General features: G+C 35.7%; 1 protein-coding gene across 1 annotated transcript in view; it reads left to right on the plus strand.

The window, feature by feature from the left end:
* Nucleotides 1-13,040, plus strand: part of PCDH17 (protocadherin 17) — a gene marked incomplete at both ends in the record, with an annotated part of 87,473 nt that extends 74,433 nt beyond the window's left edge. The window contains one exon of the mRNA XM_082337622.1: nt 12,358-13,040. Within this exon, the coding sequence (XP_082193748.1) occupies nt 12,358-13,040 (683 nt within the window). The remainder of the gene's footprint in view (nt 1-12,357) is intronic.
* Nucleotides 13,041-18,588: the final 5,548 nt, after the last annotated feature.

Raw genomic sequence — 18,588 nt, forward strand, 5'->3', positions numbered from 1 at the left:
TATGTCTGGCAAATGATTAAAACCTCTGAAGTCTGATGTGGGTAAAAGAAGGAGGATCAACAGTGAAGAAAGGAAAAAAAAAAAGAAAAATGGAGAATAAATGGAAAAAGGAATTCCAGCTAAAACAATATCATTTGATTAAGAGACTGTACAAAGTGCCAAATGTCATGCTAAGAAAAGAGTGTAATCTCTATTTAAAGTTATTCAGAAGTAAGAGCTAAAATATTTTGCTGATAGCCATAGTGCAGAGCTCTTTGCATACATTGCCAATAATGCAAAATGGTTTTTCTTCTACAAAAATCACATATATCCTTTCATTTATTTCTTTTACATTAACCATCTAGGATAGAGGTTTTTTACATAGTAATACTGGTGACAATTAAGTCTGTTTAACACAGAGACAGATGCCAGATGTATGCATATAACAGTTACAGAGGAAGCATATGCATAGTATCAACTCTACAAATAGTCAGGCTCCCTAGGCACTCGACAGTTTTGAAGCTAAGGGAGGGAATGTTTTTATGTTATAACATTTTCCCTTGGTGGTAGCAAATTAGCTGCCTTGTATCCATCTTCAGCTGGAACTGCAGAGAGTCACTTGAGAGCTTACAAATAAGTTTAGAGCTCTGCTAAACTGTTTCTTAGATACCTGAGAAGTGGGATACATACTATGTGTGTGCTGTAACAGGTGGACTTAAAAAAAAAAAAAAGTTGTTTTGTTTTTTTTTTTTTTAAGACAGTTTTTTCTTACCTTAATTCCTTACAGAATGTGTTCAAGGTCAGACTAGCCTTGCTTTCAGATATGGTGCTTCACACACAATTTTTGTCTCCTTGGGAATTAAAGCAATCCTTTTTCTTAAAGAAAAACAAAGCAAAGCTACGTTTTTATTAGGAAACCCAGAGGCTGTTTTTGAAAAACCATGCAGTAGATACTGGGGCTCAGTTTTCTCTGTTTCCCATTATCTGTGACACTAAGAATTCAAGCCAGTAATAACTATACAGGTCTCTTGCCTTTTCTTTCCAATAGAACAAAAAGGCTGAGAGGAGGAGTACCCATTAAAACCAAGTCATGGTGGAAAACATTCATGAAACTCTGAATCAAGTAAATATTGTAGTGATAAGTTCCAGTAAATGAAAATGTCTCTTTAAATACCCTGAGAAAGCTGATCATGATCCATGTCTAGAATAGGTTTTACTGCATTTTATAGCATGTCTGCCACATTTCTAGGGGTGTAGTATCATCACCTCTACAGAGTAAAGATTTTCTTAAAGGAAGTCAATAGATTGACACTGACTGACATATTCTGAATCCTTCAGCAGCTTTAAAGGTAGCAGCTGCATCTTTTACTTGCTTTGCCTCACTGTTGGATTTCCTTTGTAGGGTGTACAGGTAAGTAAGCTGAGGGCACAGCTAAGAGAAATTACCCTGATTGCATCTTACTTGCCAGTGATGTTTGTAACTAGCCTTTAAGTCTATCATCTCCAGGACTAAAATACACTTTTTATAAGAACATGGCTCAGATGAGGGGTTGCTAGAGACCAGAAAAATAGCTTCTAACAGTTAGCAGCCTTAAAAAGTGAAGATATTAGTGAAAACAATGAACACATAATGACAACATCTTTGGAAATAGTTCCCAAATTACCAATTTTTCTTAAAGGTATGTTTGTCACATCACAGTACTCCAACATCAATAAAAAAGTTGAAGCTGTAACAAACGCAAAGAGGACAAGTAAAAAGGTGACTCTCAGTTGAGCAGCTCAGCTGCTGCAAATAAAAGTAACTAGCAGGAGAGATTTTCTGTATTAGTGTTGCTAATATCTATAATCTCCTCTATCCTTGAAATATAAGAAAGTGATCTGGAACTTAAGGTTCTTGATAAAGGATCTGGGGAAAGGAAGATGTGAAAATTCTGAAGTCATCTTCAGGAAGTGTCTTTCAGAAATTAATTTACAGTTCATGGAGAAACTGAAAATATGGTATCTGTTTACATGTACAATTCTTTTTGCCATACTAGTTTTATTTACAGAGTCAGATTTGAAAAAGGCATCCTTAATTATTCTTTCTGATTGATCTAATTGCAGCACTATCCAGGCAGAAAGCTAAGTAGGATAGCATTATGAAACTCAAATTCCTAAGAGAATGCGGGTGCTTCATAAATTGGCATAAGGGTAATCCTATTCTGCAAATCTCTTTTGAAGGTGGTAATAAAACACAACACCAGCAACCTGCTAAACAATAGTCTAGGGCACCATCTAATCAAACAATAATGAATATGTTACTTAGCATAGCATAGGGGAGACTCTATGTAAAACTCTTAAATAATTTCTTTTTTCCTAAGAAGATATTTCTGTATCTGTATGTCCAAGTGAGAGTTCCTTAAGATACCTGGACAACTTGAGGGTTTTTCTGAGAGCAGCATCATGAAAAGTGTTCTTCCTCCTGTTCTGCCAGATGCATTGTACCTCCCATGAAGTCCAAAGTATATGACCCATATACGACAACCTTTTGAAACAGATAATGATACCCAGTGGGCTTTTCCTTCTATCAGTATAAAACAGACATGGTCTCATTATGTCTGGTAAAGGAGATTTTGAATGTAAATCCAAGCATGCTGGCAGGAATGTGGAAGAAACTACTCTCTTTCACCAAAGTGGCCAGATTTTGAATGGTTCAGCATCCATATAGCCTGTAGTGACTTTTTGTAAGGCTTTGTAAAGGAAAACTGAGAGCATTTGAAAAACTTTACTGCATTGCTTCTGTTTTGGACAAAATTATGCTTCTACACAGAACCTGACAAACTTCCATTCAAGAGAGTCTACCTGTAGTCAGGATGTAAAGAGAGCCATCAAAAGAACATAGAAACAGATTTCTTCAGAAGCCTGTCATGTCTCTCTCTCCTCAGTGGCACCCTCATCAATCAATGTCTGTAAACAAGTTGTCATATCCAAATTTCAGACAAGCTTACAAAGCAAAAACCTTGGTGCCTTCTAATTAAAGATTTGTATACTGAGATAATTGGCAGCTGGTGAGGAAGGCTCGGTGTAATATATAGCTAATTGTTGGTGGCTTGATAGTGTGACAGATTGGGATAGCTTCTTTAAATTATGGAGTTTTTATATTGGTATTTTTGGGAAATGTCAACAGCATGATTGTATTTTCATTAACATTGTCTTTCCTTCCCATTCATTGCTTTTGTTAGTCATAATCACTTGTTACCTCTTGTCTCTAACTACAATCTATTAATATTTGTATAGGATGCCTCACAATGGACCTGGTTAATGACTGGATTACTAAACATTGCCACAGTACAATATACAGTGTTAGTATTTACTAAATATTACAAATTAGACATGGAAATTATTGATATTATAATTATGACTAGCTTGCAGTGAAGTTAGTAAAAAACAATGTGAATATCATGCAAATTCTGCAAATGATTACACAAATTCACTTAGGTTTCAGATTTAAGAGTCATTGCATTTTTAGGTGCCAGTACTGAAGCAATCCCACTGTAAAATCTGTGGAACTGCCTTCATCAAGAGTAGGAAAATGTGTTATATTAAAATGTTCTTTCTAACAGATCCACAAGCCTGTTCTCTTCTGTTAATTACTGCCGTTTTGTTTCTCTTCTTTTGCAGGAAACAGCTCTACTACAAAGATTTACTTTTTAAAACTATGAATTTGTCAGATTACTAAAGTTTCCTTGTAGCATCTCAGCTAAATGCAGGGCTGGCATAGCTAGCCCTTGCATGTTCCCTCCCTGCAGCCCTGGGCTAGGAACAGTTTTTTATGGTGGGATGGGGAAGAGGCCAAAATATCTTTTCATGACTCTCATATGGTCTTTTTACTGCAGATTAGAGTAGGTGCCAGTCTGACTTACAGGCATACGTTGGAAACCAAAACCGAGTGTCCATTCTTAGCCTCTCCTCTTTCTGCTCTGACAGGAAGAAATGAGACACCTTTTTACTAGTCAGACATTTTCAGTTCACTGCCAACTATAAATTTCCGTGTTTGTACCTTTGAGAAGCACAGTGAAAAATTTCAAGGGCCATGAGCTGTGCCTGGGCCACAGACAGAAATTGCTTTTCTGCTGTGGAAGTTTTGACATTGTTGTGAATTTTGGAAGCAGAGCCTATCCCTGTCTGTGACTCACAGGTCTGATTTGCCTTCAGAACAGCAAGGCAGAGGCCAAAGACCCATTGTTGGGATCTGTGGACCAGCCCGCTGTGAGGATGGAAAATTTTCAGGTAACAGAAATGTTTTCTTGCTCTTATTCTGTGTTTAATTAAAAATATGTGATTGCCATTAAATTGTAAGCATGAATTTAAAGCATACTTCCATAAGAAAAATGTTAAATGTTCTTTAGTGTTCCATGTAATCGTGAAATATTCCTCCAATATTCATGATTTGGGACAAATGTGAACTAGAATTAAATCCATAGGCCCACCATCTTTTTATTGATTTTGAAGTGTTTTATGCCATGTCAATATAAAAAATATATTCTCTTTATCCTGTGTCCAGAAAACATTCAAACAAACAAAAAAACCCAAGCAAAACCCCAACAACCAACAACGAGGAAACTGTGTAAGGATTATAGATCTTAGAAGCACGTAGTTATAATATCCGGAAAAGACCACGAGATCCAAGAGATTTTAAAAAGTGGAAGTCCTTTCTCATTTTAGTGCCAGCCATTTTGCTAATCTAAGCTACATAATTGCTTTGCCTAACTGAAAGGAGCCTTTAAACAGGCAAGCTAATATAAATACTCAGACTGGAGACAGCTCTGTTTAATAACAGCAAGCATGTGTATAGAAGTATTTGTTTACCTCTGCTCATTTATGTCAAAATCAATTGTAATTAAACAGGAATCCAACCACAGAAGTAGTACTTTAGCTGATCATTCTCATCAGAAGTGTCATATAGCCCCAGTGTTTAGGACATGTCAAAGCAGCCCGTGATTTTTCTCTTTTAATAAATACCTACTTATATTCTTTTCAGTTCTTTAGTAAAGGCAACCGCCTGTCTCAAATAAAAAGATAAGACACCATTTCGTATCAATTCTGGGAGGTTTTCTGGTCATATTACAGGAATTACTGAAGTTCTGAAAGGCAGAGTTGTTTATATTCCCTATTAGACATTAGATGCCATTTATTTTCCATCTGTTTACACATATGTACAGAAAATACAGATTTTTCATACCTTATTTTATTAGTCTAAAGAAAGTACTGGTGTTTTTTTTTTTTTTTACATAATATGTTTGTGGTTAGACCAGAGAAATATAAGCTACAAAGGATTTTACACCTTGTTTCATTGAGTGAATTCTAAATGGAAATATTTTCAATAACAAACACAAATTCACAACATCAAGGGTGAAATGAACCAATTTCCAAGGGAAGTCAGTGTGAACTCTATGCGTGCATTCAAAGGCAGATCTTTTTCTTTGTGATGTGAAACAAGGGTCAGAAAACATGTGCATTGCTGTTCACTCTGTAATGCAATGAAGAATAGAGCATTTCAAGAGTGAAGGTAGATCGTATCAGCAGTATGAAACTGCATTCTTCAAAAGAAGAAGACATACATTTTTGGAATGGGTCCTCCAGTCTATTTTTCATTTTGAGCTGTTGGTTGATAGGCATTCCAGTCAACTGAGTCAGCCAGTGAGACATCCCTGAAAATTAATGATTATTTTTTAGCTTCTATATTTACAGAAAAGAAGAAAAAAAAAGTTCAATTAGAAGGAAGTGTTTATGCGATAGTAAAAACTAGGTGCCATCTGTTGAAACAGAAAAAAAAAGTAAATAAGTAAGATATCTGAAAGATAGGCTAGCATTTCCTAGGACAATAAAAAATAACAAAAGCTACTGACATTTGAAAATATTCAGTATTATTCATGGACTTATCTAGCCATATTCTTATTTAGCCTTCATTGATGAACATATGGTAATACAAAGCTACATTTTTTTATATTTTGTAAGTAAAAAGTTCTTAGAAAAGAATGCACTTGAATGATCATTTACCAGGTCAAATCTTATAAATTAAAATGATCTGAACTCCGTCTGCCTTGTTTAATGTCAAATACAATTCAATAACATCATTTACGGGTTTTGTATGATTGTCTAGGTGTAGGGACATGTCCAGGCTTGTGTACAGAGGAAATCAGATTTTAAATATATGTGTATATACATATATTTACATACATATATACATATATACATATATATAAAAGCATATATGTATATGTGCATATACATATATTTAAAGTCTGATTTCTCCTATACACAAGCCTGGATATTTACTATTAAATTATGTGTAGTACTTTGATACAGAGTATAGTGTTCTTCATCTTATAAACGTAGTACATGAAATATTTATTGAAAATGTTTGTATGCTGATGTTTTATGTACATGGATTGTTTACTTTTCATTTGCTTTTCTGCTTTGTGTATGTATGTGTAATTTAAATAATTAGGGTCCAATTAAACTAGAAAAAATATTGTATTTATTAACTCAGTTTGGCTACATTGAGTCACTGTTTTAAAAAAAAATTCTTGAGTTTATTCTTTGTTATCATTATGCACATTTCATATAATTAGTGAGTCAAACTAAGATATCTCAGTTTTAGCCATTGAAAGGAGACAGCTATCTAAAGCATTAATTAATTAACTTTATAGTGCAATATATTTAGGGTGAAATCAGTACCCATATTTAATTTTGTTCACAATATTTGTGAGAAAAGCATAGGAAATTAAAGATAGCATAATAAAAGTATCTTTTGCTTTAAGCTTGCCACAGAAAGTAGGTGTTAAATATAGCTCCTCTAGTGATATAGAATATGTAAGATATGTCTTATGTTGCACCAAAATACATACCTTGCATTGCATTTTATATGTTGCCAACATAACTTTCATCCTACACCATCTTAAAACATCCAGTATACATTTCCTATCTAGGTGACTGTTGTTTCCAGATACCTTGTTTCCTTCTCTTTCTATAGCTGATAATTTAGCAGTTCTATTTTAGTGTATGTTCTCCCCTAAGTGCATAAAGCACTTGTGACTGTTTACCCTTAAAGCTCCAGAGGGTTAGGAAAACCTCTAGGCTGCTTCTGTTTATTGTACACACTTGCACTGTTAGGAGTTTATTTTCAACAGGAGGGAGACAAGTATAGAGATAAAGACCGATGGTGCATATCACTCTACCAGCACATCTTGCTGTACAGCACAGTGTATGACCTATTTTACATATATATATTTATATATTTACCTTTAAATTGATACTGTTTTCTCATATATACTAATTTGGCCCTTGGTGGTGATAGTTCACTTCATGTTTATAGTTTCTGCTGCTAGTACAAAAGTGCCTGTTCGATTTTCTTCACTGTCTGCTAGCTGTAGCAGTCAAAATTACAGGCTAATGGTGAGACAAGCAGCTTATAATGTATGATAATCAATACTCAAAATCCGTTTCCTACGATGTGACATAAAAGAGTGAAGTGAAAAGACACAGATTTTCAGGACTAGAGCACCAAAGCTCATGCAATGCAGGTGGTTTTCACTTCAAGGTCATTCAGTAGTTGTTTCTTCTTCTTTTTTGGCTTCATATTTAATTCAGTCACTGCTAGGATGCCCAGGGAGCAGAAATGGAAAGTTAGTCGATACTGTGAGTATGAATGCAAATATAAAAACTGCTTTAGCAAATGCAGGAAATGAGAAGGGGAAGGAAGACATGGTATGGAATATATATAATATATATTTGCTATATGATATATCTCTCTTACTTAGAGATAGCCAGCAAACTTTGTATTTTTATTGACAGTAATGAATAATGTAAACACTGTGTGAAAGTTATCCTCATATCCAGTATATGTGTAGGAACATGCATAAGAGCTAAGAATTTAAAATCGTAGAACATAACTTGGTTATAACAAAATTAACCTAGTCAGTCTTGAAAAATCTCAAAGCGTAGTTTTTGACACAGTACTGAATACCTAGTGTAGTTAACTTATTCCCAGTGGTTGAGAACTCTGGTCTTTACCTTTCATTTAAAGTTTGTTTATTTCAATTTCAGTTAGGGGAATAATTTTATTATTTTTTTTAAACAAATAAAGTTCAGTTAAGTTTTAGAATAGGAGACAATGTCGAAATAGAATGTTCCAGTTGTATATTTCATATGCATATATATATGTTGCCAATGTAGGTAGCAGAGAATTGTATATAAATATATGAACATTTATTTAATGTATTTTAAGATAATATGACAAAGAACTACTACCTGAAAGTCAGGAAGAGTTTCCCATCTACAGATGGCCTTTTTGTGGTTTAATGAAATAGGCTATAATCTATTGAAATCTTCCCAGTTGTGTTCACTGATGGCCTCCCAGTACACTATGAGCTCTTGACACTTTAAATATGGTTAGGAGGTTTTACAGGAAGTGCTATTTTTTTTTCTGTGAGAAAAAAAAGAGCAAAGAGGAGTCCTGCTTTGATGGAATAATTGAAAAGAGAGAGAGGAGCAGAGCTGGTCCGTTGATTGTGCAGTTCTGAGCATTTTATGGTAGCTAACATTCAGCATGTTTTAATTTTCATCTTTTGTTAAAAAGGGACCAAAATTATTTACAAAAATTCATACAAAGGATAGTTAAGTTTACAAAATAAAACAGTTGTTAGTTGGAAACCTGATTAATTGCTTAGGGAAACCTTTAAAAGTGCCAGAAAACTTTTACTCAGCATTGTCATGAATTCCACGTAAGAGAAAAATAATTTTAGATCCGGTTAGAGAAAATCTTAAACAAAACACCTATTATTTCTCCTTACTATATAGGTCCATTTTAAAGCTAGAGGCTGAGCTTGCCATGAATCTAGTCTTTAGGATTAAGAGGAAGAGAAAAAGAGCAAAATTAATTAATAGCAAGCATTTGCAAAATCTGAAATTCTACAACTAACATTGAAAGGGCTGGGCTTGGGGCATTTTTTTGTTTGTTTATTTCTGTTGGATTTCTGTAATAAAATGTAATCAAACCTGGCTAGTATTAACGATTGCCTATTCTATGCTAAAGCTTGGAACCTTCCTCTCCAATGCTCTTGCCCCATGTGACTTTTAACATATATTTATTTGGGTTTTTTTTTTGTGGAATTTTGTGTTTTCCTTTTTTTTTTTTTTGAGAGAGAGACAGTAGCAGTTTCACTTGGTTGTTTTAAGCAGCATCTGCTTGATGCTGTAGAAACTCTGGAAAACTAGATACAGAGAACTTTACTGGAGGTGAACTAATGAGTGGAATGAGGTGTGTAGCAATGTCCTTTATTTGTACGGCTCCCTTTTCATTAAGCAGTTGTCACCACATATGTTGTCTCTATGGTTATGCATGTCAATGCCATCTCATTCAAGTGAAGTAAAATCAAACATCACAAACTTAAATCTCTTCCTTAAGCTCTTCTCAGTTCTATCATTGTGTTACAGTCCCAGGGTTGGGATTGTCTTTTACTGTTGCTATTCATTATGATAATGCTAATTTTGATTGTACACTAAAACCAGCGTGCAACTTACTTTTCCTTGGAGGTCGTAGAATCACAGAATGGTTTGGGTTGGAAGGGACCTTGAAAGATCATCTAGTCCAACCCCCCCTGCGGTGGGCAGGAATATCTTTCACTAGATCAGGTTGCTCAAAGCCCCATCCAACCTGACTTTGAAATCTTCCAGTGATGGGACATCCACAACTTCTTTGGGAAACCTGTTTCAGTGTCTCACCACCCTCATATTAAAGAGTTTCTCCCTCATGTACAATCTAAATCTACCCTCTTTGAGTTTATGCGGTCCAGGATACTATTGGCTTTCTGGAATGCGAGTGCACATTGCCGGATCATGTCCAGTTTTTCATCCACCAGTATCCCTAAGTCCTTCTCTATAGGACTGCTCTCAGTCCCTTCATCCTCCAGTCTGTATTGATACTGGTGATTTACTTGACCCATGGTCAGGACCTTGCACTTGCTCCCTTTCCTCTAGCCAATCAACTGCACCGCTCAGCTTGGTGTGATCTGCAAACTTGCTGAGGGTGCACTCAATCCCACTGTCTATGTCATTGATGCAGATATTGAATAGTGTTGGTCCCAGTATGGACTCCTGAGGGACACTACTCATTACTGGTTTCCACTTGGACACTGAGTCATTGACTGCAACTCTTGACATGCGGCCATCCAGTCAATTCCTTATCCATCTAATAGTCCATCCATCAAACCCATATCTCTCCAATTTAGCAGCAGAAATATTGCGGGGGGGGGGGGGGGGGGGCATATCAAAGGCCTTACAAAGGCCTTACAAAAGTCTACATAGATGACATCCATAGCTCTTCCTTTGTCCACTGATGAAGTCTCTCCATCATAGAAGGCCACCAGATTAGTCAGACAAAATTTGCCCTTGGTGAAGCCACATTGGCTGTCTCTAATCACCTCCCTGTCTTCCATGTGTTTTAATATATCTTCCAGGAAGATCTGTTCCATGATCTTACCAGGCACAGAGGTGAGTCTGACTCACCTCTATGAATTTTATATTTAAAGCCTTTCTGTTACATTCTTTTCCTCAAAAATCACCGTGGTCTCCTCTCCATGTACCTCATTCTCTCTTGCTTTCGGTATTTTTTTAGGGCTTACACCAGTCTTAGATTTTAAACTCTTCAAGGAAGGGAGCACATGTACAGGATGACACTTTTTCACAGAACCGTATCATTAACACTTATCAGTTCTGAGTAAATTATCTCACCTGGATTTAACTGATCTTTGTGACATAACACAATTTTATTTAAATGTAAGTCACATGTATTCATGTCTTTTTAGAAATGTGAACAAAGCTGTTTACATTATTGGATTCTCATAGATCACGTTTGGTGTTTCTTCTGCGTCAGGTTTCTGCAGTGCAACTGTCCATGAATCTGGTGGTGATATTATAAGATTACTAGGAATTTATTTTCTAATTTGGAAAGATTATGATCACTTAAATTTTGCCTATCTTTGGGTCAACAATTTTGTTCTGCTCTTCTGAAGACCTGTTGTGCATGTCTCTGTGTCTGTGTTTCATCCTTACATTTAATGGTATACTCATAGTTTTTTGTCTAACTGGAATTCCAGGCATTTTGTAAATACTAAATTCCTCAAATAAAATGAATATTTGAACCCATCTGCCCATTTTGTGGAAGAAAATGCTTAATAGCAAAAGACCAGCATAGAGATGATAAAATGATTTATTCTATCAGTATTGACTAGAGAGTACTGAGAAGAAAAAGAAAGCAACTTGGTTCAGAGATGTGGTTTTCTAAAAACAGATTTAGGGGGTATTTCTGGAATTTTCCTTATCCCTGATATTGGGTTAGAGTCATGTGCACAATTATAAAATGGTAAATTGTGGCCCAAACATATTCTATTAGTGTAAAATGACAGACAAGCTAAGGTTTTTAAAGCAGAAAGTTTTCTTTATGTCTTTGAATTGTAGAACAGGAAGTATCAAAATGTATGTTCTAAAAATGTAGCGAATAAAAAAATCCTATTTAACTATATTCTTTGAAAGAAATAAGAATATAGAAATCCTATCTGAAAACATTATGAGTTCAAATAATGTGTCACGGTTTGTCATTCTTCCAAATTGTATGTATTGAGCAAATCCATTTTCGCTTACTTGCACCAAAACAAAAAAGGGGAAAACTGATTACATGATCCATACTTATGTCTAATAAAATTGCAATATGCACTTTTTGACAAGCTTATATTTAATGCATAATGATGGAAAATTCTAGTTCTCTGTTCTCAGCAGGAAAAGTAGGCTTTTTACGAAAACCTTTTTATTTTGTGACTGTCACATAACACAACAATTATAAACGAAATGGAGGTGACAAAAATGAAAAGCCAGCTTGCTGATTTTTATGAAGTGTTTGTATTTCCAGAAAGGCAGTCATTGCTCAGTTATTTGATTTGAAAAATTAATCCTGATAATGCCTTTTGAGTTCCTTAAGTACTGTTCACTCTTTTCTAGGATGAGTTTTACAGAACAAAGCCTAACAGATTTCTACAACAGATTAGTTTACAGATGAAGCTCAATTCCACTGAGAATGATTCTCTAATGACCCCTTTATACTTCCATTGGGCTGTGTGAATGCTTTAATACACAAAGAACAGAGTTAAATAAATCTATTTTCTCAACCAACAGGTTTATGCAATCCTTCTGAAATATTTTAATTATAGCTTCTTCTTTTTCTCCGTAATTAAGAAACCAGATATCAAGTAAGCCAATCAACATGTTGATCATAGCCTACCCATTAGTTTAAAGAAATCCACTTATAATTAGAGTTTTTTCTCTTTCTCCTTTGTTTTACAGAGCAAGAAGAATGTGTTAACTGCACAGATGAATGCAGAGTGCTTGGTCATTCTGACAGGTGTTGGATGCCACAGTTCCCTGCAGCCACTCAGGCTGAGAATGCAGATTATCGCACAAATCTCTTTGTACCCACAGTTGAAGCTAATGTTGAGACTGAGACATACGAAACTGTGAATCCCACTGGGAAAAAGACTTTTTGTACATTTGGGAAAGACAAGAGAGAGCACACTATTCTCATTGCCAATGTTAAACCTTACTTAAAAGCCAAACGTGCCCTGAGTCCTCTGCTTCAGGAGGTTCCCTCAGCATCGAGCAGCCCAACCAAGACATGCATTGAGCCTTGCACCTCAACAAAAGGACCACTGGATGGTTGTGAAGTGAAATCAGGAGCCTTGGCTGAACCAAGCAGCCAGTACTTGTCAACTGACAGTCAGTATCTATCGCCTAGTAAACAGTCAAAAGACGCTCCCTTCATTGCATCAGATCAGATGGCTAGGGCCTTTGCAGATGTGCATTCCCGAGTGAGCCGAGACTCGAGTGAGATGGACTCTGTTCTGGAGCAGTTAGATCGTTCAGCCCGGGATCTAGGCAGGGAGTCGGTGGATGCCGAGGAAGTTGTGAGAGAAATAGACAAGCTCTTGCAGGACTGTCGGGGAAGCGACCCTGTGGCCGTCAGAAAGTGAGGGGGAAAATAAGGACAGGCTGGCAGTTCCATTCCTCTTCTGCTGATTAAAAGTAAATAAATAAGTAAATCCCCTGGTTGTAACAGATTTACAGGAATGAAGGAAGACCAATGCTGCTTTAAGGCTTTTAGTGAACATCTGAAGTGCCCACAAGTATGTTCTTTTCACTGCTCTTTCTTTTTGACAGATAACACTGGTTTCATTTTGACCAAACTTTCATTAGGACAGAGTCAAGTACACTAAGAACAAAACAAAAGAAGGAAAGATGGTGGCATTTTGACAATCTGATAGGAAGGTGTGTGAAAGATGGAATGGAAATACATCTGGTACTTTAAGACTGTCCTCAAAAGCTGATGATGACTTTACTGTTTACGTATAAACCCCAAGAAAAACAGGGTTGAATAATTCTGATCTGTGGTGGATTTCCAGCAGTCACCACAGGCTTCTACTGAAAGTCCTAAAAAGAGTTCTTGTAGTAGTCCAAGCGACACCAAACATTAACATTCATTTGTGGTAAACATGTATGTATAAAGTTATCTGCCACAAATATATTAAAAAAAAAAAAAGAACAAGAAAACAAAAAAAACCCATTCCAGATCATTATTCAACAAAACATATCCTGATCATTAGTAAAACACTTCATATCATATTAAGGTTAAATGTAAAATGATATAAACCATCTTGTCCTGCACACACATAAGCTAATTCACTTGATAAAAAAGAAAAAAAAGATTTTAATATCTATTTAGCGTTTTAGTGTCCAACAAAACTATAAGTAGGTAGTGATAAGTTTTAAAAACACTGAAGTAAAATAAAGTTTGAAAAAAAATAGTTACCTTTAAGGGTAATACACAAAAGAAATTAACATTATTAACACTTTTTTATTCATTTGTGGACACTAAAATAGCTCAGGAAAGTGAAAATGTCTTAGACATCCACAAAAATCACATGATCATTTAAATGTGCAAATGTAAGAAGATTCAGTGTGTTTACATCAAATGACATATTTTTATTGATTTATTGCAGATTCAGTGCATATGAGCCAAATTGTTGAGTGTATAAGAGCTATATTGTGTATTTTATTAAATTAATATATAGTTGTGTTGCAAAAATATTTGGGCTTATATTGTAAATGGCAAGTGTTGCCTCGGTAGCTGTCGAACTCTATGAGTTTTGTTTTTTCCTGCTTCCTTTTCCCCACGGATTGTGGGAAGCAGCGCCTCAGAGCAAAGTCTCTTGTTTAATGTATGGTCTACGAAGTACTGCAGTACATAATCTGTTCAAAATGTGTTTGAGTGAGCTGATGGAGCTAACTGAACGGCCTACAAATACATCCATCAGTCATGGTTACGTGCAAGTCCTTGTAGAAGCTTCTATTGCAAACCCATGTTTAATAACAAAAACTACACTCGAACCAACATCTGGAACCTCCTTGGTTTTTTTTCCAAACACATGCAGCCAGCCTGTTTAATGTAGGATATTTGATTGACTTATTAATAGATGCCACCATTTTCAAAGTTTTGCTCTTAAGTTCATAGAGCTGAAAAACACGTCAGTGCCAATGTGGCACAGGCAGTATTTTATCTGATTCTTTAGAATGTGCAATTGCCTACTGCAGTTCTAGATATATACTGCTTATTTTGGGGGGTGTTTTTAGTTTGGTTTTCATTTGTTCTGAAAAATATTTGCAGAAAAACTTGGGATATAGTTTCTACTTTTTATTATTTTTTCTAAAGGTGTTTTTTATTGCATTTAAAAAATTCAAAATTGCCTTCAGATGAAAGTTAAAAACGAACCCACATTCAAAATGAACTTGCACAGAACAAGAATAAGCAGAAGAGTAAAATGTTTAGCTCAGGATTTGTCCCTTATATATTTCAGATACTCTGTTGGAAATACCACTACAGTGCATTGTTTAAAAATGGTGTATTGGGTTTATTAAATGTGACCTGTACTATACTAACATATATAAAAGAGGTTGGCAATCTCAAATCCCACAAAGCTATCAGTTCACAAAAGAAAGTTGACCCAACAGCCTGTTTTGATGTTGGGATTGCTGTTAAATGGTGATTTTAGCTAGCCAGTCCTACAACGAATTGTCTTTGGGAGACAACCATTCTGACAATTTGCTTTTAGCTCCTCCTGTTAAAAAAGTCTACAATTACATGTAAAAAAAGGATCTTGTACATGTTTTATCAAGCTACTCTCCATGTTTTGGACAATTTATGTATCTAAAATGTGGTGTTGTCTGTGTTATATAATTTTTTTTTTTTGGCCAGGAGACCCAAGATTGGTTTTGCTTGATAGCTTGATAGCTTGAAATTCCATAGTGGAGAGGATTTCTTATTGTTTGATCAGTCTCTTATACGTATTTCCGTGGTGCCCATCACTTCAGTATCTGTGCACCAAGTCTTTAGCTCTGCCAGTGAGATCCATTATTCAGCAAAATCTAAGCCAGTATGTAAATGCAGTCAAGTGATGGAGATTTGTGTATTTTATAAATGATTTTAACACTGAGTAACCAATTGTACAATTCATTGTATGTTTCTGAAGACATAAACCCACAACATTCTGAGAAAGGGCTGTGCCAATGTAAGAGGAATTTACCTTAAGGCTCTCTGTCACTAGTGATTTACTAGCTTTAGCTGTTTAACACATTATCTGTATTTAGTAGTAATTATTTATTTACCACTCTGAGGTAATTCAGAATTCATGACTCACAGCTTTATAGAAGAGTTTAGGAAATCTTGCTTTTATTTAATTTGGCTGACAACTGCCTTGTGTTGTAGATCTCTGGCATACTGCTTCCAGTAAGGATATCCCAGGTTAAAAAATCTGTTTCACAATTTAGAATGGATACATAATGAACCAGTAAACCAGCAGAGCTTATACAAAGTGAGTTTTGCTGGTTCAGTCAAAATTAACATGATTGTGTGTGAAGGAAGTACTACACACAGAAGAATTTTAAGAGTACTTTTTCTCCATGGTATCTCTACTATCACCACTGGAGAAAGAGGCAGCAATGAAAGATAAAGTTTATGAGTTATTTCTCTCATTCCTTACATACATGTTTTATAAGACTGAAAGAAAATACCTGCCACATGATTATAAAGAGAATGGCGGAGTTAAGGGAGGCTAGTTAAGTAACTAATAAAATTGTACTGTACACTGTGAATAGCAAATAAGGCATTCTATATCTTTTTTTATTAATGAAAGCCAGCAATTGGGAGTTCCTTAAGCAATTGGCCAATCAAATCAGGACTCAAAATCAGACCTTTTTTTTCTGTTTTTTTTCTTGGCATATTTGTCAGGAAAAAGATTTTCCTGAACTGTGATTTGCCACTTGAGAATATAGGTTTCCCAGTCCAAGTTACCCCTAGAACTCAAACATTGCTCATAGGGGAGCAAGATACATCATTCAAAGTTTCAAGCTGCTTGCTGTCCAATGGAAGGGAAATTGCTGAGGTCAAGAACAATTCTGAAGCCTAGCATAATATACGCCTACTCATTATTGTTTAATTACTTTCTTTTGACATCAGGCAGTGATTATTATTGCATTAATTCAAATGGGAGTTTTAGCTATCAAGATTTGTTGATTTGAAGTGTAATTGAATGAAACCTGATTAAGGTTTTGACTTCTCTGGCCCAGTTGTGATACAGGTTGGCATTCACATTTATCAGCCCCTGTCTCCCCATATGGCTCAAAGTTGCACCAATGACTGGTGAATGACACAAAAACCAAACAAAAGCAGCATACATTGTATGGATTATCTCAACCGCTATTGTTTAATGGCTGTGTTTAATGTGACCTATCTGGAAAATGAGGACTACGAATAAAAAGCAATTACTAATAGTGGTGTTGCCTGCTTTTGCATTCATTAACACAGAAGAAATGTGTTAAACACTGCATACCACAGGGAGCCTGATGGTAATTACTTTGGAAAAGCAACTTGTGGCAATGCGGCTGTTACAGCTAGTTATCAGTTTGCCAAAAAAATGACAGTTCCTGCTTCATTTATTAGAAATGTGTAACCGTTTTCTCTCAACAGGAAGGTGGTGAAGAGTTTTCATCAAGCTGGGTAGGTTTATCTTTTAAGCAGCTGATGTGCTGAATCCCTACAGGCTGTTATTTGCTCATAGAAACATGGAGCTGAATAAAGGATAGTTTGGTTTAGTACACTGGTGTGAGTTCACCAAAAGCATTATAAATGAGGGTATAAGTTCTCAAAGAACTGCTTAAGTATACAAGTGGAGAAAAAAATCCGAAGAATGTAAAGAGTTGTTTGTTTTTTGTTTTTTGGTTTTTTTTAAATGTGTCTTTCTTAAAAGCCTAGGTAATAGAGGTAAATAATTTATTCATGTTGCTGTAAACAACGTGACAAAATGATGGGAAAAATATGACTAAGTTCTATGTCTGGTTGTTTGAGTTTGTTATTATAATTTAACACTTTCATTAACCTCTTTTTTTTTGTTTGTTTTTGTTCTTTCTGAGCAACATGATCAATCCCTCAGAGTATGTGTCCCTTTCTGTCTGCTCCTGTGTGACTGTAGCAATGACTACCAAATAGCATAAAGCCTCCACACTGGATTTTTTGGGTTTACTTGGGGGGTTGATTTGGGGTTCTTTTGTTTGTTTGTTTGTTTGTTTTTTACCAATAATTAAGTAAATAGACATTGCTTTTGACAGCTAAATAGAATTTTAGTTTGTTCAGAATACTACAGGTATTATGAAGATATGTGCTAGTCCTGCAGGCAGAATTACCTTTTACCCATTGCATGTTTTCTGCAAGTCTCTTGCCAGAAACAAAACCAGCCTGCATCTAATTATCTGGCTATCCTAAGCACAGAAAACCCCCATTGTTTTTTTCCCTTTTTCCTGCTACATATATTTGTCTTTCTACAGGCTAAATTCCAAAATCTAGTGAGCCACTGTCTGTGCTGAGTCCTGCCAGAATGTACCTTATGCTGCTGAAGGCCTCATTGGACATGGGATGTTGCTGTCTTGCTGTCTTCAACTGTGTGTAATTCAGAGCTTGGTTGGATCCACAGTATATGTAGAACAAGTTATAAACCATCCTGGCTTTTCTTTACCCAGAATACAGAGTCATTGATTTCTCATTTAGAAAGTGGCCAGTCTGTCAAACAGAGATTCTTAGATCTCCTTTAAGCCAACCACGTATAACTGCTTCAGGGTGTTCACTCATGGGATAAATACCCTATCCTTATCCTTTATTGAGTCTAAGACATGAAAGCAGCTGAAAGCTTATTTCTTCAGTTAGTAATGTTTCCCTAAAAATGAAAATTCTCCAATAGAAAGAAGGGACGGCTCTCTGCTGTATGTATAGCTTGATTTGTGAAAGGTCACCTTAGTATCAGTAGTGCATGGAGAAATGGAACAAGGAATTAATGAGCCATCTAATAATTTTCTGAGATGTATATTCCATAATGCATATGTTATCATTCAGGGAAGAGAGTACAGTATCTTGGCTTATTTATTGCTGATGGTTCCTGATAATGCCTGCCTCACAAAAACATTTAGTTCAAGTTT

This window comes from Platalea leucorodia (assembly GCF_965183815.1).
Source record: "Platalea leucorodia genome assembly, chromosome: 2".
Taxonomy (NCBI): Eukaryota; Metazoa; Chordata; class Aves; order Pelecaniformes; family Threskiornithidae; genus Platalea; species Platalea leucorodia.